The sequence below is a fragment of the Halichoerus grypus genome, chromosome 7, assembly GCF_964656455.1.
Source record: "Halichoerus grypus chromosome 7, mHalGry1.hap1.1, whole genome shotgun sequence".
In the NCBI taxonomy this organism is placed as follows: domain Eukaryota; kingdom Metazoa; phylum Chordata; class Mammalia; order Carnivora; family Phocidae; genus Halichoerus; species Halichoerus grypus.
In genome coordinates, this window is record NC_135718.1 from 122,182,238 (window position 1) to 122,207,606 (window position 25,369).

The 25,369-nt window shown below is 49.0% G+C and overlaps 1 protein-coding gene across 2 annotated transcripts in view; it reads left to right on the forward strand.

Moving 5' to 3' along the window:
* Window positions 1-25,369, forward strand: part of PLXNA2 (plexin A2) — a 204,589-nt gene that overhangs the window by 25,789 nt on the left and 153,431 nt on the right. For both annotated transcript variants that reach the window (XM_078078188.1, XM_036094629.2), the window contains exon 3: window positions 5,590-5,772. In XM_078078188.1, coding sequence (XP_077934314.1) covers window positions 5,590-5,772 — 183 coding nt within the window. The remainder of the gene's footprint in view (window positions 1-5,589; window positions 5,773-25,369) is intronic.

A 25,369-nucleotide genomic window follows, 5' to 3' on the forward strand; every position in this document is an offset into this window, starting at 1 on the left:
AAAGACAGGGGTTTTCAGGTTCACGTTATCTGGTTAGAACCAGGAACACAGAGCCTGACCTAGACCCGACACTTGGAGTGTGTGTGTTGATCCATCGAGTCGTTCCAAAAATACATAGCGAGTGGCTGCACCTCACCAGGCCCTGGTGTAGGCCCGGCCGGCTTCTGAAGCCACCGAGCCAGCGAAGCACCCTGCCTTCGTGGAGCTTTCATGAGTGAGGGGTGACAAATAAATACCTAAGAGGTGTAGTCTGTCAGATGGCAATAATTACTGTAGAGAAAAATGAAGCAGGGAAGAGGGAGGGGCAGTACCCAAGAAGATTGATTCATTGAAAAAGTGGCATTTGAGCAAAGACTGAGGAAGGTAAGGAAGTGAGTCATGTTGATATCTGGGGAAAACATTCCGGAGAGGGAGCAGCAAGTGCAAAGAATTCAGGGCATGCCTGGTGTGTGTGAAGAGGTAGGGAGGCCGCTGCAGTAAGGGATGAGGCTGGGCAGCGATGACAGGGACCAGATCGTGCACATGGAGGGCTTTGTAGGCCACTGGGAAGCCAAGTGCAGGAGTCGAGTAGTCAGGGAGATGTGTAAGTCGGAGGAGAGGGAAGGGAGTCAAGCTTGACTGGTAGATTGAAAACTAGGGAAGAAGAATCCAGAGTCTGGGCAAAGGGAAAAGAGGAGAGGAAGGGAAGCTCGGGATCCAGACCTGAGGACAGCAGATACAAGAACATCAGTGGCGAGCACTGTCCTGACAGAGGGTCAAGATGCTGCCATCTAAGTGGTCACCACAGTCTATACATCCACCCATCTGTCCGTCCATCATCCATCCATCCATCATCCATCCATCTATCCATTCATCCCTCCCTCTATCCATCCATCACCCATCCATTCACCCACCCATCCATCCATTTAACAAGAGAGTATTGAAGATGTTCCGAGTGCTTAGCACTGTCCCAGGCACTGGGGATGCACATATAAAAAAGATGTGATAACTACTCTCACATGTCTCATAATCTAGTGGGAAAGAGAGAGAAAGGGAGAGGGAAAGAGAGGGAGATACTGGCAATGTAATACAGTGGCTAGGAGTTTGGGCCTCAGAGACAAAGATCACAGTCCAGATACTATCTGTGCCACTTCCTGGCTTCAAAAGTAATTTAATGTCTCTACATTATCATCTGTGAAATGGGGATCATAATGCTTACCTCATGGGATGATCAGATAAGATAATACATGGCACAGATTAGCACTGTGTTAGGTTTACCATTATTAGTTAACTATCGGGATGTGTGACAAGTGCTAAGATAGATTTCTGTGCAAGTGTTGTGGCCTGTGGATTTGCAGCCTGGGGAAAAATCTGAGACCAAGGGGCCCGTATGGCCTTTTGTGTACCCTACATTGAGGGTACCTGCTATTGGAAGCAAAAACCACATCTTAATGCAAGAAAACGTGTCATGCCTCATCTGTGCTTCTGTTCCCGCCATCATTTGCTTGGTATGATAGGATAGTGGTTAAGAGAATAGACTTTGAAGTCCAGTGGATTTGTACTTAAAAATCAGTTCTACCACTTAAAACGGTATGACGCTGGGCAAGCTATGTATTTGGTCTGAGCTGTAATTTTTCATCTTTAAAATAGAGATAATACTATCCTCTTTTTATGACTGTTATGGAGATCAAATAGAAAATGTATATGAAGTGCTTAGCACCATACTTGACACATAATAAGCATTCAATAAATGGAAGCTATAATTGTTAATATTAATCACAATAACAGAACCAGTTATTTGCTCTTATTTCACTTTTATTTTTTTTAAATTTATTTATTTATTTTAGAGAGACAGAGAGAGAGAGAGAGAGAGAGCACATGGACCAGAGGGGCAGAGGGAGGGGGAGAGAGAATCTCAAGCAGACTCCCACCTGAGCGTGGAGCCCGATAAGGGGCTCGATCTCACAACCCTGAGATCAGGGCCCTGAGATCACAACCTGAGCCAAAACCAAGGGTCAGATGCTTAACCGACTGTACCACCTAGGCACCCGTATTATTTCACTTTTATTAAATGAGGAGGCTGAACTAGATAATCTCCAAAGTTCTTTACAGCACTGATATTCTATATCTTATGGTCCCCAACCAGTCAGGAGAGGTGGAGAGGAAATGCAAGGGTTAACCCCCTTCCACAGTCCTGCCTGGTTCCCATTGCCCAGAGGGGGCCTTGTCAGGAGGAAACTGCTGATTCCTGCTGGCTTCTGAGCCAGAGGGAAGAGGAAGCCTACACCCTTCTCTGGCTCCAGTGGCTTGCAGAGAGACAAGCCTGGGCTAGTGACCAAAGAGCAACAAAGGCACTGGGAGAGAGGTGACAGTAGGTGGGACCAGGACCTCAGAGAACAGCCCCTTCTCAGCCCCCCTGTCACCCCTGAGAGTCACACTCATCTGGTGCAACCTTTACAGCAGGGTGGGCAAGGAAGCTGGAATAGGAGTTGCTGCTTAAAATCTTTATAATCTAAGGAGTCCCAGACCTGGGGATCCAGAAACATTTGGTGGCCTTGGAGAGGATTAGGGATGGGTGAGCGAAGCTGTGGTTCCAGGGCTTAATTTTAACATAATCTCTGGACTGGCGTGGAGCTCTCAGATGAAGGACTTGAGCTTTGCACCCAGAAAAGGGATGAGGAAGAGGACTATCACTCACTGAATGGAAGCTCTGTACTGAAGACCAAGCTGGGCAATTTAAGTGGTATCTTATTCGAGCCTTGGTATAACCCTATGAACCAAAAAGGATCATCCCCATTTGGCAGATGGAAAAACAAAGACTCACAAAGATGAAGTAAATTACTTAAATCTACACAACTCTAATGACAAAGCAGGGATTTGAGTTCAGCTCAGCCCATTATGACTTCTGAGTCCAAGCTCTTTCTGTTTAGCCTTGCTGCTGCTAAGGAAAACCATACATCAAGCTCTCACCATTTGAGCAAAAATAAAGGGGCATCAGCTATTTGGAAACACCTGACAATTTAGAGAAGTGAGAAAGAAATGCCAGTCAACTCCAGGGGCTGAGGTTCTGGAAAGAAAACATTTCCCTTACAGTTCTGGAGATTTTAGAATCAGGAGGAATGTAGAGAAATCCATAATCACTGGCAAGTTTTTTTGCTTTGTCATCATTTCTCAGAATTTGGCTTGGACTATGCCTATGCCCAGATTTTGCAGCCTTACCAGCCCCTGGAGAAAGTGGGAAAGAAACTGAAGCCCTGAATCAAGGACTTTCAGAGCTAAAGAAAGCTTGACCATCACCTCGTCCAATCCTTTCACTTTACAGAGGCTCAGAGAGGGTCTGTGATATACCAAGGTCACATGGCTGGATAGTGGTAGCAACAGGACTACAATTTAGATTTGTTGAGTCTTACCAGGGTACCTGTTGCGTACAGTGTAGCGATAAGAAAGAGAAGTAGAAAATGTAAAACGTGTTAACTGATTCCTCTGACCTGCCTTTCTTGGGAGCTAGAAATTTCCATCACTGGGTCTAGTGATGTGCTAGTAAATATTACACAGTTGGTTATGTGCAGGGAGTGGGGGTGGAGTGGGGACACTTGATTTGAAGCATTTGCCAGTTTCCAAGGTGTAAATACTCCCACCGTGGCCACGTTCAAGCCACCAATGTGATGCCACTGAATGCAGACAGGTGTACAGTCATCCCTCATGAGCTGTCCAGCATGCCACTGCTTCACTCCCTTCTTGAGGAGCTTATCTCTTCTGCTGTGTCTCCCTATTATCTAGTTGTTCAGGGTCATCCTTAACCTGAATGTTAGTCCCTTTGCTAAAGAATGCATACATTTACACAGACACACACACACACACACACACACACACACAGGCACACCATACACTCGCACACACACAAGGGCAGCTCCACCTTTCCCACCAGTATCAGGGGCAGCAAAACGCCAAGGACTCACAAGATCCGAGTCTCTATTCCCTTTGGATCTAGGAAGGGAACAGAAGGGAAGTCCCTGGGTTAGCCATCACATGCCCTAGCTCATAAACCAATTCTTCCAAGGAAATTAGCTGTCAGTGAGTGATGCACCAGCCTGTTCTTCCCCAGTGAGGGTGAGAGGAGGAAGTGGAAGGGAACAGTTTGCAGGTTTCTCCCTCATGCTTTCTATGTTTCCCACAATAGTCATTTCCTTCCTTCTCTGGGCTGCCTTCTCAGACCCAGGAGGAACAGCTATCACGGGACTCTGGGTTCCTTCTGGCCCAGAGTCTACAGCCTCTGCCCACAGGATTCCTGGTTGTACAGTCAGCTGGGGTGTCTCAGGGGACCCATCACGACCCAGTCCCATCATCTGTTGCACCAGATGAGTGTTTTGCAGGCAAAACAAGCCCCTCGGCAGCCCCTGTCCTCAGGAAGCATGCAGTCTTCTTCTTGTTCTTCTTGTTCTTGTTCTTCTTCTTCTCCTTCTCCTTCTCCTTCTCTTTCTCCTTCTTGTTCTTCTTGTTCTTCTTGTTCTTGTTCTTGTTCTTCTTGTTCTTCTTCTTGTTCTTCTTCTTCTTCTTCTTCTTCTTCTTCTTCTTCTTCTTCTTCTTCTTCTTCTTCTTTTAACTAAGTGAGATCTTAGAAATAATCCATTTACTATCCCATTTAACAAGCCCAAGAGAGGATATTACTGTTCTAGGTTTACACAGCCACTTAGCAGTTGAGCAGAGGCCAGAATTCAGGTCTTCCTACTTTGGGGTAAGCGAATTTTTCATTGGCTCAGGGTGGTTTTCTTTCCAAGGTGCCCCAGTGTCTCCTGAAAGAGACTCTTTATCTAGGCACACCACCAGACCCTTCAAAAGCCTGGTAACAGGAAGGCTATCACCTCCAGCATTCTCTTGTGTTTTTATCTCTGTGAACCTGGCTGAAGACTTATAGTATACAATAGTGGAAACCATTGTACGACTTAACAAAGCTCTGAGGAATGGATTCTTCCATTTGCTCTTCAATAATTTTCCCAGAAAAGTGGTCAAGCAGTATGACAAATGAAGAAACAGATTTATGCCGGTGAAGTAAGTTTTCCAAAGTATGAGGGCCTGCCCCATATTATGATGATCCTTTTCAATCTATCCCCGGTATAGGATCTGGTGAATAATGGGATGGCTTACAATTCCTTATGCCCAAAGGGAGACCTGGCAGCCCAAGACACAAACCCCCTCCAGCTGATGGAAATCCTGTGATGTCACTTCCAGACAGAATCTCCCCTGTCTAAATAGAAGCATGCCTACAGAAGGGTTTGGTCCCCAGGGACATCAAAATGACCAGAAAATGAGTGCAAGCAATCAGCTTTCCAGATGACCCCTGATCCCTTGGCAGAAGAGTGGATGAGTGGCTGTGGGTTAGGGTGAGGAAGGCTGCAGACCCCTCTATCTAGTTTCACAGGAGGCAGAGTGGGATTTGTGAGTCCCTTGGTGAGATGTTTTTGTTTGAGGCATGTGTTAGGTTCCTGAACCCCACGTGTGTACCTCTGGTAGGCCTGGTGCCCTCGAGTTGACGGTTGGGTGGGGGCTAGTGTAAGGAGACTCTGCCCGACTTCTGCTGTCATTTACCCCAATCCCCTCCCTTCCCTCCAGCCGGTCCCCATCGATGACAACTTCTGTGGACTGGACATCAACCAGCCACTGGGAGGCTCGACTCCAGTGGAGGGCCTGACCCTGTATACCACCAGCCGGGACCGCATGACCTCCGTGGCCTCCTACGTTTACAATGGCTACAGCGTGGTTTTTGTGGGGACGAAGAGCGGCAAGCTGAAAAAGGTAAGAGTCCATGAGCCCAGACACCCGGTGCTGTTCAGCTGTTGGCGGAGATATCATATAGGCAACTCTTCCTTTTCTTGAAGGGGGTTAGAATCGGGGAGTAGGTAGGGCTTCATTTTGTGGCTTATCTTCTAGCTGCTTCCTCCAGTCGTTAGTCGGCGAGTGTCTAGGGAAGGCAAGCATATTTCAGTATTGCCCAAACTTCACGGAATTAGAAAGGCACCTCACTCTGAGGGCAGGAAAAAAGAATCAGCTGCCAGGAGGAAGTCAATATCTCATCTCATGCCTGCCCTGGGCACCTCGGGAGGGCACTGGCTGGGGCCGGCAGCACAGGGGGCCTCTGGTGCGGCGGGCTGAAGCCAGCAGCTTGTACCTGCTTATCTAGAGCTCAGGGTGCAGAGACGAGCGCAGTCCGGTTCATTATGTGGGATTACAGCAGCCTCATTCTTTCCGGTCCCAGCTAATCCCCTTTTCCCAAGCTTACCCTTCTGCCACCTTTCCCCTGTCCCGCCACCTGTGGATCGAGGCCCATGCAAGACCTCAGCGCATCTCACCCTTTGATGTTGACAGCACCCCGGGCAGCTCTTTCCCCCAAATCCATTTAGAGCCCAGGGAGAGAAGTCTTTCGGGAATGTGGAAGGAGGGGGTGGCAGGGAGGGAGCCTGAGGAAGAATTTGCATGTTCTGCTTGTTCTGAGTTGTGGCCAGAGGAGGTGAGAAACACTGGTCTAGGTTTGTGTGGAGGTGCTGAACTGTCCGGACTGCTTTTGGTTCTCCTGATGCTAAGGCCCTTTAACCCTTTTCTTGCTCTGTGGAGAGGTTGCTACTTGTTGCCATCCTGTGCCCCTATTCTGCCTGGGACCGAGGACCTTGGCTTGGCCTTTAGGCCCATGGAAGAGAGTATGGATGTGGTTCCTGCGTTTGCCTTTCCAGAACTCGGGGGAGGGGGAGTTGCCTTGGGAGATTCTACCAAGATTTAAAAGTGGCATATTCCACTGGGCCAGTGTGGAATTCAGCGTGGACCCCTGCGGCTGGCTACTTCCCTGCTTGTATAGACAGGTAGACAGCACCTTGCATAGGGGCACTGGGACAAGGAGCCTACAGGAGTTGAAATCAAGCCTGAACTCTCTCTGTCAAGCCAGGTACCCTAGGGTCTTAACATCCATCCAGAGGGGCTCCCCTTACTAAGTCATCTGCCCACAGAGACCGACTTTTTCTCTAATGCACAAAGGCTTTTGAAGGGCCAGCGGTACCCACAGTGAGGTTGGTGCTCAGCACCTTCCTTAGTTCTTCCAGGGCCTTCACTCACTGTTCTGGATCATTTGTGTGACTGTTTGTCTCCTTTATTCCCTTGAAAGTTCTATTAAAGGCAGGAGTCATGCTCCATTCATATTTATTTACCTCCTTCTGCCTAATTCTTTCACCAAGTGTTCACACATGGGATAGGCCCCCAAGCTGCTTTTGAGAAATAGAACCATTCTAAGAAATCTTCAAGATCATCTGGCCCAATACGCTCATTGCTCGGCAGGGAAACTGAGGTCCAGAGAAGACAAGTGACTTGTCCAAGCATAGAGACTGGGACAAGTCACTTCTTGCCCTGACACTCAATTTGGCACCCTTTTTACTTAAAGAGGCAGCCACAGAGCACAGGGATGGAGGCCGAGAACTATCTTCAGGTCCAGGCTTGCTAAGGAGCTCAACCAGGGACTTGTGCCTCCATTCTCATCAGTCCTGTGTCTGAGTTAAGGAATGAACAGTTGCTGACCGGGTGTATGAGAACAGAACAAAGGAGGAGTGACCCAGACAGACGCAAAGGAACCCTTGTGCTGACCTTCCCGTTATCTCTCTACATCTTTGTGCAGCACGCACAGGGGGCTGCTTGGGGCGTCTTTCCAAGCCACACACCTGAGTTAGCCAAGCTCTCCCGGCCCTGTTGGAATCCTGGCGGACAAGTCGCTATGGAGGCAAGTCAGCGGGTTCAAGGGCAAGGCTAGGGGCGTGGCTGCCCACGGCTCGTTCCAACCTGCACAGTGGCCACTCCTTCTCAGTCTTCATTTGGCCTTCCTTCGGCTGTTTCTATGAGCTCATAATATCGCTCCTTCTCCTATGCAGCCCGCCCTTCCTTTCCACCCACGCTCCTTTGAGGCACCTGATACTTATACCCTGGCTCCCACTAGCCTCCCATTTACCCACCCGCTTGCCCCCACCCTCTCCAGAGCATCAGTCCATGAGGAATTTGTGGAATGTCCCCAGGAAACTCTACCATGGTCTAGGCCCCATAGCTCTTTCAACACAGGAAGGAAAGTAAAGAAAAAAAAACAGCTAAGAGTTTGGAGAGGGAAGGGAAGTAGGGTGCGTCAGAACTGTTCACTTCTTCCCTGCCTGACCGGGCGTCTGTCAGATGGTCCAGCCCTCATCCACTGCAGCCACTGGAACAGGATGTCCCTCTGTGGGGAAGTGTAGAGGACGCAGAGACCATGGCATGACCGTGAGGGGCTCTTATGTGCCGTGTCACATACTTGCTCGTACACTGTTCTCTGCTAGACGCTGCGGGAGCATCGCAGACTAGGCCTTCTGAGCCCCAAGCCTGTGGAAGGAACAGGCAGAATAAGGATAAGACCTCAAAGCCGAGGTGGGTCCTATCTGCATCGGCTAAGGGTCAGTGCACTACAGGTGGTAAGAAGACAGGTGTGTGGCCCACCACAGGGATGGAACAATGGCAAAGAAACCAACCACTATGGTGTGATTGACCTTGAAGGCTTTACTGAGGAGGAAGGGCTGAGAAACTGATGAATTGACCAATGGGGGAGAGAGAAGGGCATTCTAGACCTTGGGTGCCACACTGAGAATGTGCAGAGCCTGTGCCCAGAAGGTCTAGAGTGCACAGGGGGGGGTTTGGAGGATTGGTGAGGGGAAGGTCAAGCTGGAGCACCGTGAGGGTCCAGCCCTGAGAGGACCAAGTGAAAGGATCTTGGGATTTTTGCTGACCACAAGATCAACAGGAACCAACTGGGTGAGGCAGATTTCCCAAAATCAATTAGTCTTCACTGCACTAATAGGAGAATAATTTCCAGGTTGTGAGACATGGTGGAGTTATGCTATGTGAAGACTATTTTAAAAAGGATAGTAACTCAAGGAAAGAAGAGGAAAGGAGGAAACAAAACATCTTTCCTCAGATAGTACAACTTACTGAGCACTTATTATATGTCAGGTGTTATTCTAAGAGCTTTATATCTATTAAATCATTTAATATTGATATAATTCTGTGAGGGAGGTGCTATTATCACCTCCATTTTACAGATGAAAAAATAGAGGCCAAGAAAGGTAAAGACGTTCATCTGAGGCCACAGAGCTGGTAAATGGCAGAGCCAGAATTTGAACCTTCATCATCTGCTTTCGCAGTTCACATACTTAGCCATCAAGCTGTGGAAGATGAACTAGACTTACCTGGTGTGGCTCCAGAGGGCAGAATAGAACCTGTGAGCAGGAGTGACAGTAAAGCACATTTCCACTTACTATAAGGAGGAAGTTTCTGGTAGCCAAACTGTCCCAACATGGAAAGACCTGACTCAAGAGGGAATGAGCTCCCAGTCAGTGGAAATATCTAAGTCACTGACCAGGGATGCTGTGGAGGAGCTCCTGCGCCTGCCACATGATCCTTATGCCACCACTGTTCCCCTGACTCCTTCAGTAGGAGTGGGCGTTAGGGGAGGGCAGGCTGTGGCAGAGAGGACGAGCAGAGAGAGGGAAGCCGAGGCACCCTGCGTGTGGGCTTTGGAGTCTTGAACTGGGTTCAGCTTGCTCTCAGAGTGTAGCAGAAAGCCCTCAGGGTCAAGGAAGAGGTGAGGGTACAGAAAGGGCAAGGCACGGCCAAGATGTTGAGGGCAGGCAGGCCTGGGGGGTGGATATAAGGGAGAGGAAAGTGGGGTATTCTGGGCATGGGCACAGTGGTGTGGTGGCTAAGGATAGGCTGAGAGTCCAGAGAAGAGAGGCAGGGAGCTCATGATGAAGCAGATGGAGGAAGCACAGTGGCATCAGGAACTGCAAACTCGTTGACTAAGACTTCCCAGCCTGAAAGGAGGAGCCCAGGAGGCAGTTGGAGCACAAGTCATGGGGCAAAGGAAGGAAGGAGGTGGGCTGAGAAGCTGCAAGGACATGGGAGGGAGGACTCTCTCCAGGTTCGGGGCAGAGTCCTTCTCGTTCCTTCTCTCTCTTAACGACTGCTGAAGCTTCTGCCTCAGTCCCAGCTTTATGTCCCTGCAGGCTTCCCTAACCCCTCAGCCCCGGGGCCTTCCCCAGCAGCAGGAGTTGTCGGCTTTCTGTTCTCTATCCCCACTGGAAACCTTACCTGCTGCTCAGGGACTAGCGACACGCCCTTTACCCTGTCCCTCCGAGCATTTTTGAGTAGTCCCCTCCTCAGACCCCTCACAGCATGCAATTTTGCTCTGATGGCATCCAACATGGGAGCAGCTACTAATGTGCCCACTTGAGATTCACAGATTCTGAAGGACAGGGACCCTCTCTTTCATGTTTATGTCACCCTTCCCCATGGCCAGATCCAACATTGCTCACACATTAGGTGCTCATTAAACTTACCTCCAATATATTGGGTGCCGCCTTCCTATGCCAGACACCTATTTGCACTGATTGGAAGAGAACCAGACGCCAAGAGTGACCACTGTTGACGTGGCTGGTTTGTAAGGGAAGGAAGTTATGCTGTGGTACATATGTCAAGGGCAGGGGAGTGGCGGTAGGATGAGGCGTCAAGAAAATGGGAGAGCTTGGTGGGTAACAGGAAAAGAGTTTATGAACAACATTTGGAAGAGGGTGGGCAGTACTCTCAGACACGGTGACCAGAGTGGAAGAAGGGAACCGTGTTTACACTGTTGCCTGGAGATCCCCAGAATAGCATGGCCGGCCATCTGCCTCCCTTGGATCAGACGTGGGCTGGCTGACAGCAGGGAGCAGGTGCAAATGCCCAGGTAGCCACCGCCCTGCCCCCATCCTGCCAAGCCCTCCCTTTATAGGACTCTTAGACAGTTTTAGAAATCCACAGAGACTTAGCCCTTTTCAAGTTCTGGGGAGAGCCCTGGCCTCTTTTGGTACCACCTCCTTTCCCATTCGCTAACCGGCATGGCCACGGAAATGCCTGTGAAATTCTTGAGGAAAATTCTGTCTTTCCCTAAGGGACATACCAACCAACCCAAGGTCTCCCGTCCGCAGCCCACAGGAAGCCCCGACGCCCCAAGCCCATTCTTTTTTTCTAATTTCACAAACGGTTTACTGAGCAAAGCCAGGAAAATGGAGCTCCTTGCAGAAGCAGCTTAGGCACTGGAAAAAATCCATCAAGAGCATGAAAGTCATCACTCTCCTAAGCCCCAGGGTTATTGCTCAGCTGTTTGATAACACTGATTATTTACAAGATACCTTCCTACAGTCCTTTTCATCTTCTGAGACTACTTCAAGGAAATACGGTGATTGCCCCCTGCATCTCCGCCCCATTTTACATATGTGGAAAACGGAGCCACGGAGACACGAAGTATCCTCCCTAAGGTTTCACGGCCCCTCCATTGGTACTATTGACATTGGCATTCGTACTTCCTCCCCAAACACCCAGAAGTTCCTAACCTGTTACTTGACTTCCTCATTGGGTGGAGTTGTCTCGGCGAACTGGAGGCCAAATTGGTTGAAAAGCTGAGAAACATGCTTTTCTGTCTGTGCCAACCCCACCAAACAATAGCCACTCGTTCCTCTGAGTGGAAATGATTCACTCATTTCTCAGTGGGAACCCTGGATTGAGTAAACAACCAGGGCCATGGGTCCAAGTCTAGGTGACCTCAAGGCTCTCCTGGCCCTTGTGACGGCTGACCCGAAGCCCTGACCCCCTCGGGCATCTCAGCAGTGCCGGGGGACTGGTGCATGGGGAGCAGACACCCTCTCCCGCTTTCCCCAGAGCCTGTGGAGAAGAGCCGGGGTGGTGGCTCCGAGCACACCACCACATCCCCGGTAATGAGTTTGGCTCCCTGCCCAGGCTCCTGCCGCCAAATGCGCTGTTTGTTTTGTTGTTTTATAGGCCTCTTGGGTCCCAAGAACTAGTCTTCTGAAAGCTGGGAACCACAACACTTGGTTGGCACCCGGAAGGAGGCATATTTTTACAGAATCCCCCCACCCCCCTCCCCCGGCCACCACATCCCTCTGCTTGACTACGACAGGTGCAGAGAGGGGGTGTGGGTTTCTATCCAGAACCCCAGCTGCCCCCCAGGGAGGAGGCCCTGATCTCCCAGAGACATTCTGAAAGGGGAGACGCTAAAGATTCACTTATTTTTTTGCACCTTTGTGCAGCTCCATAGAGGCTTCCATCCTGACGGTCCCTGTGGGAAACATCAGGCTGTGTGCTCAGCAGGCCGCTTTGCCATCCAAGAGGGAGCCCCTGGGGCTCGAGGCTTTATCTCAGGACAGGTGAAACACAGGGAACTGGGTTTCAGGGACGGGGTGGAGGAGGGGTAAGGTTTCAAGCTCACAGAATCCAGGTGACCCACATAAGGCCACACAGAATTTTGCAGGGACCAAGATGCTAATATTTACAGAGCTCTCATCTTTAGGAGAATACAAAGCACATCCTTTTAGGCCATTGAGCCTTGCCTGCCCGTGGATACAGGACAGGCACATGCATGTCGGGGTTGGAGGGGACCTCCAAAGGCCACCTGGTCTGTTCCTCTGCCTTCAGGTAGAAACTGATTTGCATAAGGAAGAGTATAGGGGCTTACAGGGTGTAGTCCTGGCCTCCACGTCAGTTTCTTCATCTGTAACATGTGAGTAATGAGAGTATTTGCCTCATGAGCTTCTGCTGAGGATTCAATTAAATGATTCATCATTGAACTAAAAATGATTGAGTACCTACTATGTGCTATTTTCTGGGTAAACAGCTGTGAACAGAGCTGTCAAAAATGCCTGCCCTCGTGAAGATTATATCTTACTGTCAAAAGACAGACTGAAAAAAAAGTAAGTCAGCACAATATATAGTATGTTTGGGAGAGAATAAGTGCTAGTAGAACGAGTAGAATATGGTGAATCATTCCTGTACAGCATGGTGCGGGCTTTGAGCATATTTGCTCTTAAATATCACTACTATTGTGACTTAACATGCGAGCCTCGATTTTTTCTTCTGTGGAGTGGGGTGGTAATAAACACTTTGCCTAGTCGTTGGAAGGACCAAATGAAATAGTGTACGGAAAGTACTTACTATTAAGCGTTTGGCACAAAAGTGCTTTGCAATCGTTATTATTAATATCTGTGAGGCTTTCCCCAAATCCCACTTCTTGTCTGGCTCCCTGGGGGAGTGGGGCCATCAGACCAGCCTCCTGTTTTAGTGACATGTTCGCAAGGTCAGATAGAGGAAGAGAATCCTGCCGCCTTCCCCCCACCCCCAGCCTGAGTCATGGGAAAAAAAATACTTAGAAGACTAGACCAGCTGAGCCGAACTAATCTAATCCTGCTGGACATTGGCATCCAGCTGCATTAGTCACCAGTGAAAGCTTTCCGAGAGTTCCACCAAACAATATGAATGGACCCCTCCCCAGGGCAGGGCTGGGGGAAGTGGCCGGTGGCTCTTGCAGCTTCGCAGAATTAACTGCAACAGAGCCTTTCTCTGTCCCGTGCATGCTCCCAAGCCGACCGCAATATCCTCGTGCTGTTCACTCTGCCTCGAATTCACTATGGAGCTTGGGGGGCGCTCAGTTTCCTCCACGGGCCCACTAATGCTGCCTTGCAGGATTGTCCTGTGTGGCAGACACAGCGGATGTAAAGTACCTAATACAGAGCCCGATGCATAGTAGGTGCTCAATAAATGGTAGCCATTGCTACGGATGTGACTCTCACACGTCTTCTATTGCTACCACTTCCGTGCTATTACCAGGCTCTTCTTCCAGGGCCCAGATCCCCTGGGTTTTTATTAGCTCATTAATCCCATAACATTTTCTGATGACTGGGAAGGGTTGGGATATTTCTCTGCTCTGTTGCAGATGATGGTACAGAAATTCAGAGAGGTTAAGGACTTGCTCAGGGTCACAGGGTCAATCAAGGGAAGATGTGGGACTTGGAACCAGAGCTACAAATATTTCAGGTGGAGATGGGCCCAGCAGATACCTAGGTTGCCTCTATGGTTCAAGATGATGAAGCTGGAAGCTTGCAGCTACTTGAACTTCTGTTCTTCTTATCATGTGTCCTTCCATCACATGTTCAGGGAAGCAGGAACTCCATGGGGACGCAAGGTGGTGAAGGTCAGCCTGAGTTTCTGTCCTTTGGAGCCCTTGCTAGGATTCTGTCCCTCTGCCACAACCTCCAGAAAGGTTTCTAGGCTCCAAGGTGGGGCAGACGTTCAAGAGCCAGCGCCTCTGTGGTTGTCCCAATCAGCCACCGCTCCTATACCATGTTCTGGGTTTTTAAATCAAAAGCTACTGCCACCAGCCAGGTGTCCCCTCCTAACCCAGAAGGAGCAATGACACTAACAGGCTTTAGTAACAAATCAGGGATTCTCACATTGACAGCTCAGGGTGGGTGAGAACACAGCCCAGGATGGGGAGGGGCCGTGGAGTTGGGGCCCCCGGGGAGAAGGTGGACTCCCTCATGCAAGGTCAGAATCTCACCCTGATTTTATACCTAGAAAGGATCTCAGAAAACTGGTCCAGCCTACAGACTTTGGGCGGGTGAGATATTTATTGTTACATTTTATAGCTAAGATAGCTGATGCCTAGAAATGTGACATGATCCATTCAGAATCACTCAGGTTCTTAGTATCAGAGGCAAGATTCAAATTCAGGTGCTTCAATTCCAATTTTTGGTCCCTTCTCTTTATATCATATGGAAGAATATTCTCTCTGCACAAAACATCCGCCTCTCCCTGGCATACAAGCATTCTCTAAGCAGAATCTATGGGATCATTCTCCCGGGAACAAGAGTCTTCCTGAGCTTCCTGTCACAGGCCTGTCCACACAGCCTTGTTCTGGGGTGACCAGCATCCCCAAGCCCTCTCCACATGCCTTGGGGATCTTAGCAGAGCCTGACCAGCAAGGAGGCCTACTTGACCACAGAATGCTTGCCTTGGAACTAAGATGTTCTGACCTATCAGAAGAAAGCTGAATTAGGAATCTCAAGTCTTACATGTTAGTCCTCTCTAGACATGCCACTTTTTTTGGGGGGGGGGGGTTCTCTTATTAATTAAGCACTTACTATGTGCTAAGCACTGAGCTAAGTGTTTTTTCAGTTAATTCTCTTAATACCCTTGTAAGATAAAGATTCATATTCTGTCTGTTTTCCATATGAGCAAACTGAGGCTCAACAAAGTGAAGTAACTTGACAGAGTCACATGGCTCCTCAGTAGAGAGCTGGAATCTGAGTCCAGACCCGTGCCTTGGTAAGCCCTGGCTTTGAGCACTCTGTTGGCCTTCTCTTCGATCCCATCGGTCCCTCTGCAACCTACCACCTGCCCTTCAGAGAGAGGCCAGGGGAGGCACGAGAGAAGCGTGGAAGGGCTAATGCTTTGCACTCTTTCGAGCGACAGTGCCCTGGGAACCCAGGGCATGGCAGCTGTCACCTCGGCACACGCTGCCTTGTGTCACCCCCTCGGGCCTCCTCCTCCCCCTCCCCACCCATCTCAGCCCAGGCCACAATGGATGGGGTGGCAGCCCTTTGTGCCACACACAGTCCCCAGCTGACTCTCCTTTCTCCAGGCATCATTGTTTGCCATGAGCTTTCTGAAGGGAAGACAAAGGAGTGTTGCTGACAAGGCCAAGAGCCGCTGTGTAAAGCGTAGGGGCCTCAGCCCATCACCCGTGCATCGCTTGGAGCCCCGGGCTCTTCTTCAAAGATGCTGTCTGGGATCTTTTGTGTGCCAGTCATACCCATTCAGAGATGGCAGGGCAAAGGTTCCAGGGGGGCGGTAGGGGGATACTGAAAAATGGAGTCATTTTGATCTGGCAAAATTGGAAGAGACATTAATGTAATAGTTAACAGCAAACCTCCGCTAGGGGGATGGGCCCGAATGCTTGTTCTCTGTTTATGGGGCTTATGCAGTTCCATCAATATTGATGCCTGATGCCTTTGATTCTGACACTAATCATTGCTATGAATTAAATTTGCAGCCATATAATTAGGATTGCTATTAATAGGGCCCTGAGCTAAGCACTACGATGCCGCGTGTCTTTTTCTTGATAGAGAATGGCATCCTTGGAACTCTGCTAATGGGGCGCACCTGGGATTTGCCAAGAATGATGTGAAAATTATACATTCTATATTTGTATTGGGCCTTTACTGAAATACCAGCAAGCCAAGGTGAGGCTGGAGGAAAGGTTCCCTCCTGCCCACTGCTGTGGGCAGCAACAAGGTGTGTCTCCAGCTCTTTAAAGTCGGTAGGAATGGCTATTTCAGAGCCAATGGTGGTTGCTCATGGTCAAGCCTCTGACAGGAGCTCATGGTCAAGCTCATAGTCCAGGGGGTCTTCCCTAAGTCTAACCTAATATGAGTCAGCTTAGGCTAAGAGACTGGATACTATGGTATCTTCTTTTTCAGACATCAACATGGCTATGAGTCAACTAAGGGAAGAGGAATGTTTCTTTATGCTCTAAGCTTGGTTGAAAGGGGCTGAGCCAAGCCCCTTTTGAGAGGCCCAGTTGGGCCTCATTTCTAGGCAGATGATTGGGCAAGACCCCCCACTCACAACTGATCTCAAGGCCCCTCACCCAGAGAGCTCCCTGGACCACAGAGCACCAGTTAACCTCACACCTAAAAGAACCTGCTTCTACACGTTGTGGGAAGGAATGAGCTGTCTCTCACGACGAGATGCTTTTCTGGGTAAATTTGTAGCATATTTATTTACTGGGGAACCCTGTCTGTGATTATGATCAGGCCCTCAGTTCAGCAGTGCCCCGTTGCCCCATTCACCCTCAGTCTGAGTAATTCATCATGCACCCAGGGCTTCTCTAACCTTCTGCTAACAATAGAATGTGTGGTGACACCCCCCCCACCTTATCACTTAGAGTAATAATATGCACCCATTGACATAAGGGATGCATTAGTCCCTGCTCTTTTGACCTTCATCTGAAAATAATTTTTCCTCCAAATCATCATTTATTGATTTTTTTTTCCTTTCATATTTTTAAATCGTTGTGAGAAGACAATGGTTTGAGTTCAAGTCCTAACCCTACTATTTATAAAGCATATGACCCTGGCTAAGTTACTTAACCTCCTGGAAACTTGGAGTTGAAGGTGATGATAGTAATGTCTACATCATAAAGATGAAAATAAAGTTCAGGAAGTAGCTAAATTGCTTATTACAGGTCTTCTGCACCTAAGAACAGTCCCCATTCCCCTCTTCTCTGTCTCCTGGCATGTAGACCCAGGTACAGAAGACAAAGCAGTAGCTCTCGGTACCCATGGCCTCAGAAGAACACCACTTTCTCTGCCACCCATGCTCAGGGACAGCGCATAGAAAAATAATTCCTCCAGAACAGATGGTGTACTGGGACAGGAGTTCCAGATGCCCTCAGTCTTCTCACCTCACCCTGAAAGACTCAACAGGGGCTTATTTTTTGCCCTACTGTAGGCACCAGAGCTTCTGCTGTTTCTACTACTCTCCAGTGGTCCAGGCTCTTGGGTGGACAGAACCCATCCTCGAGGTCAGGGCCCCACAACTCCAGCACTGCTCACAGGCACGAGTACTTCCAGGCTGTGGAGAAAAGGGTGAGACCATCTTACCCTCGTCTAGAAGAGAGGCTCTTCTTACACAGGATTTGTACGCATTTCTGCCTTCTGCCCCACACATACACTGTACCTTTGACCATTCTATGCAAGTGCATACTTAAAGGCACATGTGTGGATAGACAGCACTTGGCCAGTGGCCGCCATTAACCAGAGCTGGAGGTACTTGGCCACATAAAGCTCTAGAGTGTGTGTGGTTGAGTCCTCAAGTACCTGAGTTTTTCATTAATTAACAGACAAGGGTCCTACTCTTCGTACCTGAAGTTGAGAGGGGATAGAGGTTCTTGTTGGGTTGTTGTCGGGCTTGCTGCTATTTTTGTTCTCACGAAGTAGAAAACATTAATCAGAGAATATTAGTCCTTTAATATTGGAAATTAACCTGACGTTGGGTACCTACATGGTTACTCATAAACGCGTTCAAGCACACATTCAACATAATTATGCTCACTCCATTCGGTTCTCTTGTCACTTGCAAGATCTTGGATGATACAAACAAAGCCCAAACCTGACTCACTGTCTGAGGCTATGGCATGCACCCACAGATCCTCCTATACCCCCAGTCTTTCCAGGAGTCTAACTGCTCTGGAAGCCATAAAACATTGAGTAGCTTCAGTCTCAGACAGACTGGTGGTATTCCCAGAGGAATGGCCACAGTCAGAGAAACAGAGGGAAAAATATGCCCAACCTCCCCCTACCATCAAATCAAAGAAATAAAAAATCTGTCTCCTTGGTGCCTCCCCAATATTTATGTCTGAGCTCAGCAGACATCCCTGGGCTGTGGCCAGTCTGTGTATTAGCATTAGTCCATTACGCTTTTTATGATGCATGTTACCCACCCTCCACCCCCCGCCCCCGTACAGCATTTTATGACTGTCCTTTTCATTTCTGGAAAGAGCTTCACAGAATGGCAGATGCCTGCATTTCCCCACTCTTTGGGGAGCTATTTGTAGGCAGCCTGTCCCAGGCCATAAACAACGGGAGATAAACCGCAGCCACCGACAGTAAATGCATCCAAGGCCAAGGAGGTGCAGAGTAGGGGGGCCGGGGTAAGCTCGGTGCTGTCTGTACAAGGCCAGTGGCCAGTGGGTCTGGGCTAGATGCTACCCACAGAAGGAGAGTCGTGGGGCTGGTGTGGAAATGGATGCCTTCCAGATTTCCAAGAAAGCTCAAGGGCCACCCTCCCACTCTCCCTCATGCCTGTCTCCTCCACCGAGGCCACTTGTCCCTTAACTGCGATCAGAACCAGGAAACTTTCCAGTGAGAAGAGCATGCTTCCCCTTGGCATCAGTCTTCTGCCTGTTCATGTTGCTACATAGATTACTATGTACCACTCATCTCCCATCGAGGCTTCTAGATCTTGGAGCAACTCCCTGCGAGCTTCTCTGCCTTCTCCCATCCTCTCTCCCTGTGACACTCACCCCAACCTCTTCCTCCTCCTCCTCCAATACTCTTGCCCAAGACCAGCTCTTATCAATCAGTCACCACCACTTCTGGCTCATTAAAACTTCAGCTGGGACTCCAGTGGCCATGGCGGTGATATTTATTTATTTCTGCTTTTGAGCTGCACCCACAAGCAAGTCGCTCGTGACGGAGCAGGAGATAGCACCTGGAGCCAGCTTTGCTCCGTAAGAAGGTACCCCTGGGAGAAGAAAACCAAATTCTGAATGAATAATTGGCTTAGTAGAGATTTCAGATGCTTCCTACACACACAAACGGCAACCGAAAGCAAAGAATAGAGCAAAGATAACAGGGGCTGGTGGGATGTGGAGAAGAAAAGCCAGCAAAGCCCTGAATTATTAGTGCACCGACTAGTCTTCTTTCTCATCAGCCCCATCGTAGGGGCAGGACGTAGACAGAGGGTGGAGGTGACGTTCTTTTTCTCCTCCTCACTTGGTTTTGGACTCCACATCAAATGGAAACATGTAGATGAAAGTGCTGTGCATTTAAAATGTATGTACACACGAGACTGCTGGAGATAGTATCTATTATACTGCGTGTATGTTTTTTTGCAGTAAGCTGCTAAATTATTTATTGGGCACTGGGCTTTAATCTCATAAACCTGCTTGCGGGCCCCAGGCCCCAGCCGCCTGAGCACTGCATAAAACACAGACGTCCGTCTGGCTGCACAGAGCGCTCTGGTGACTCTGCGTCGTGATTGTTCATTTTCACTGGGCTTTTCCCCCCAGATCAGCTCATTAACAGCAGGCAGATCCAATGAAGAACCTTTTCGTTTCCCCATCACTGAGAACTTGGAAGTTGATTTGTACCTCGTAGTAGCCTGAGCACAAAGGACCAGGGAGGCCGTAGCAAGAGGCTGCTCCCAGAGTCTGTCCTTAGTTGAGCGATGGGAGTCACAGATGAGGGAGCAGATGACTCCAGGGCCACCGGACATTGCTAGGATTGTCCCGAGCTAAGTGCCCTAAGCTATGAGTTCCCCCCCTACACCCCCAGGGCTCATCGATGGATGACTGGACAAATCATTGTATATCTGGGGCCTGAATTTGTCCCTTTTAAGTAAAAGTGATCTCCATTATCCTCTCTGGTCCCCAGTCCATACCTCTTGGTATGACTCTCCCCATCGTCTCTGCATGCCAAGATAATAAGAACACCCTTAAACCTGTCCAGTGGTTTGAGGAATATAAAGAGCTTTTGTGTATATTTTACCCATGCCAAGCTCATGTAGTCACCCCAACAAGCCCATGGGCTGTTCATCTTAGGGATGAGGAAACTGGCCCAGAGGGGTCAAGTGATTTGCCCAACATCATCCAGCAATGACACTCACATTGGCACCTGGATGCCCATCTATTTTCTGTTCTAATCATAGCCTAGATATGTGAGCTCACTAGCATGAATGTAGTGTGGAAACTGAGGCAGAGATAATTTCTGACAGCCAGGCCCCCTAGGGCTGTGTGAGGGCAGCGTTAACACCCTTGTCTTAGAAGGATGTGCTCAAACCCGGGGCCTCTGCTCTTTTGAGCAAATAAAGCAAAGCCAGGGCTGTCTGGTTTCACCATTCACGGTACTGTAGCCACCCACCCCCATCTTAGAATGCTCCTTTGCAAGGCACAGAGGCAGGGAGACCCGATAGGTAGGTAGGACAGAAGTTGAATGCATGGCATTTTAAACCTGTGTTCTAGGATTCAGAGGGACCATCATCTGCCAAAAAACAAAAACCCAAAAAACAAAAAAACTGTTCTGTAAACATTTGCATGTCTATAATTTTTATATAGACAGCCCATTGCTTTCATCAGATTGATTCTTAAAGCTGTCTTTGATCCTAAAAGGTGAAGGCTCCTTGTCTAATGGCTTTTGAATGGTGTGCCTTTGAGCCCTAGAGTGACCACTCCAATCCCCCAATTCCACCCTTTTTAAATCAAAGCATCTTGCTCTCATCTATGTTTACATATGTCAGGGTTAAGAGTATGATTTTTTATTGTTGCTTAAAAAAAAACAGGTTCAAATGACAGATGATGAAATGTTGGGCTTGCCTGCCCATCACATGGTGTGTACCCCACGTGGCAGTCATGCGCACACCATTCTCACCACCTGCCCCCCCCACACACACACACACGTGGTGTCAGTGGCAACAGAACAAGGCAAGGCTGCAAGAACCCGGATCGGGGCAAAGAGGTGAGCCAGAGGGCTGGCTCAGAAGTTGGGGAAGGCGACACCAGCGGGAGACAGAGCAGAGGTCCTGGGCTTGTTGCGAAGCCCAGTCAGACATCACGGGCTGAGAGAGGAGGCCAAACGGGTGGCTCCCAGGGGGTGTACCCAGGACCAGGCCAGGCCAGAAGGTAGGAGTCCTGTCTACTGGCCGGGCCCTCACCCAGCCATGAGGCTGAGGGAGGGGAGTCCACACCGGGAGGGGAGGAACTGCCCCGTGGAACCCTGGCGTGTCTCTCTGCTCCTTCTTACGTGCACCGTTCTCTCGGACTAGGGCCACCTCTCCCTTCCCCTCACCCAGCTAACACCTTCTCTCATCTTCAAGATGCCATGGCATCACCGCCTCCAGGAAGCCTCCCCTTTGTGTGCTTCGTAGCCCCCCATCACATGGCTATCAGCAGAAGGGCATGGTAGTTAAGAAGAGTCCAGGTCCAAGAGCCAGGGTGTCCTGGCTTCCACTCCCGATCGTGCCCTTTCGTGTATGGTGATTCAGTAAGAGTCCCTTCCCTGCTCTGGGCCTGCTTCCCCATCGGCAGCCTGGAGAAGGTCGTGCTTTGTCCCTCGCAGGCTTGTTTCGAGGGACATGTAAATGAGTGTCCACATGTAAAGCACGCAGAGCAGTGTCCACGAGAGAGTAAGTGCTCAGGAGATGTTACCTATTATGATTGCATGTATCGTCGTGGCCCTTTTCCCTTTCCCTGCCCCTCAGCAACTTTAAGACAGGGCCTGCATTTGTCGTCTCTGTGTCTAGAGTGCCAGGTAATGTAGCAGACACTCAGTATATGTTTAAAAAGGAAGAAAGGAGAGCGGGGGCGGGGGGAGGGGGGAGAGGAAAGGAAGGAAGGAATCCTAGGACCTGAATCATCTCCCTGCTCCAGTGTGAAGGCATCTTTTTGGAGTGAATCAAAGGGGCTTGCAGGTGTGCGCTATGCATCTAAGTACGGTAGGACCTAGGGGTTCCTGCCGGTGTCTGTGGCTGGCCATGGCAAACGATGAGGTTCTTCGGAAAGTGCAGATGATTCCAGCAGCCACATCTCATACCCAGAAATTCTAGCCCTTATTGCTGCAAGCAAATCCCATGGGGACTGGCCTTTCCCAGAGGGGACAATGCCTTCAGCCTCACTCATCTCACAGCCCCCCTCCTGTCAGTGCTCCATCTGCAAAGCCCAGCAGGTGCCAGGTCCGCACCGAAAGACAACTAGTGGCAGAGACACCAAGGGGGTGGGGTGGGGGGCTGCTAGGTGCCCTCCCAGACCCCTCTGTGATTCCATCAAGCTTCGAGAGTACAGAACTTAGTAGACAGTACTCCTCCTGCCAAGGGTTTGAAGATGCAGAACAATACCCATTATTAGGTAGTGTGCTCATTCATACATTCACTCACCCATTCACAAAAGTGACTATTCTTATCAGTGTCTACTATGTGCCTTCAATATCACCATTAATTACATGCGGCCAGTATTTCTCAACTGGGGTGATTCTGTGGACATTTGGCAATGTCCAGGAGACATTTTGGATTGTTATGCGTGGGGCAGGAGGTGCTCCTGGCATCTAGTGGATAGAGGCTGGGGACACGGCTACCCATCCTACATGGGTGCAGAACAGCGTACACAACAGAGTGTTATCCTATCCAAAACGTCAGCAGGATGGAGGTTGAGAAACTCTGATCAGGGTGCCAAACATTTATTATCAATTATGTGCCCACCACTGTGCTAAGCGCTTCAGCTCATTCACTCCTCCTAAGCGCCCTGCAACACAGGAATGGTGACGGTGTATCTTTACAGATGAGAAAACTAAGACTTGGGTAGGTTAAATTATTTCCCCATTAGTTCACATAGTATGTATTTATTGGACAGCTCAGTAGGTGGGAGATTTGGAGACCAAACCCAGAGGGGCTGGCCCCAAAGTCTGTGCTCATTCAAAACCATGCCAGCTCTCTGCACAAGGTCAGGAAGGAGAAAACATGAAATAAGTGAGTGAGCGAGAAGCCTAAGTTTGGGGAGGAGAGCATAGTTGATAAATGCCATTGGGTATGGAAAAAGATATTACTTTCCCTTTCCCGCCTCCTTCTTTCCTTCTCCCCCACATATACTCACATGGGCGCACAGAAGCAATTGAACAAAATCCTTGAGGCCCCAGTTCGCCTTCAGGTTTATTTTGGTGTGGGTGGTGATTGGAGCTTGAGATTGCACCCTCCTTCCCCTCCCCACAAAATGTTTCTCATCTCACAAACACAGCCAACCCTTTGGCTGGGAGGAGGGTGGAAATATTTCTCCTACTCCCAAGGTGTCTTGATAAAGATCTGCTCTCTGCCAGCCTCCAGCTTCTCTTGCTGATTCAGTGCGGACTGTAGGAGGTGTGGTATTTTATTGGTAGCTCCTGCCTGGTGAGCTGTTTGGACAGGGGCAGCGTGTGTAATGGGAAGAGTGTGGACTCTGAAATCAGACCACCTTGTTTCAAATCCTATCTTTGCCACCTACTAGGGAGACGATCTTGGAGAAATTGGTTAGCCACCAAGATTTGGTTTCTTCATCTGCAAAGTGAGAATGATGATACCTACCTTGCAGGGTGCTTTGACCATTAGATGAGGTCAGGTATGTCCATCTTTTTGCACGGTGCTTGGCAAAGAAGAAGTACTGGGGAATGGCTAGCCAATATGCACCTCCCCCTGCCTCAGCCCCAGGTTGGCTTTTTCCAGGGCTCAAACAGATGGGAAGGGTTAGTCAGCGCACCCTCCTGGTGGGCCTCCCTTTCTGCTCTGAGTCTCCTCAGGGGCCCTGTGTGTAGGTCAGCCCAGGCGCCTGAATCAAGCACAGGACTGACATCTTGCCCTGTCTCTGCAGTGAGTCAGGTGACGTAGACCACAGCCACCACCACCTCCCCTGGTGTGATCATGTGAGTAAGAGTCATCCGTATTTACCCATCAGCTCAGCAGGGACCCAAAGAATGGCACGGAAGCATTAAGCAGTGCCAGCAGTTGGCCCTTTCAGAAGTCATACCATTTTTTATGACTATAATTATTTTATTTTTTTAATTTAAATTCAATTAATTAACGTATAATATATTATTTCAGAGGTACAGGTCTGTGATTCATCAGTCTTATGTAATACCCAGTGCTCATTACATCATTACATCACGTACCCTCCTTAATGTCCATCATCCAGTTACCCCATCCCTCCATCCCCCTCCCCTCCAGCAACCCTCAGTTTGTTTCCTATGATTAAGAGTCTTTTATGGTTTGTCTCCCTCTCTGGTTTCATCTTGTTTTATTTTTTCCTCTCTTCCCCTATGATCCTGTTTCGTTTCTTAAATTCCACATATCAGTGAGATCATGATAATTGTCTTTCTCTAATTGACTTATTTCACTTAGCATAATACCCTCTAGTTCCATCCACGTTGTTGCAAATGGCAAGATTTCATTTTTTTTGATGGCTGAGTAGTATTCTATTGTATATATATACCACATCTTCTTTATCCATTCATCTTTGATGGACATCCAGGCTCTTTCCATAATTTGGCTATTGTGGACATTGCTGCTATAAACACTGGGGTGCAGGTGCCCCTTCGGATCACTACATTTGTATCTTTGGGGTAAATACCTAGTGGTGCAGTTGCTGGGTTGTAGGGTAGCTCTATTTTCAACTTTTTGAGGAACCTCCGTACTGTTTTCCAGAGTAGTTGCACCAGCTTGCATTCCCACCAACAGTGTAGGAGGGTTCCCCTTTCTTCGCATCCTCGCCAACATCTGTCGTTTCCTGACTTGTTAATTTTAGCCATTCTGACTGGTGTGAGGTGGTATCTCATTGTGGTTTTGATTTGTATTTCCCTGATGCCGAGTGATGTTGAGCATTTTTTCATGTGTCTGTTGGCCATTTGGATGTCTTCTTTGGAGAAATGTCTGTTCAGAAGACATACATTTTAAAGAGGAAATCATTTAAGACTCTGAGGCTCGGGCGACTGGGTGGCTCAGTCAGTTAAGCATCTGACTCTTGATTTCAGCTCAGGTCTTGATCTCAGGGTTATGATTTCGAGCCCCGTGTTGGGTTCCATGCTGGGTGTGGAGCCTACCAAAAAAAAAAAAAGACCCCAAGACTGGGAGGGATCCTCAAGATCCTCAGTTATTGTCTTCACCACTGTCCCTTTGCCCTTCTCCTAGTGCTTCTCACAATAGGGGATTTTATAGA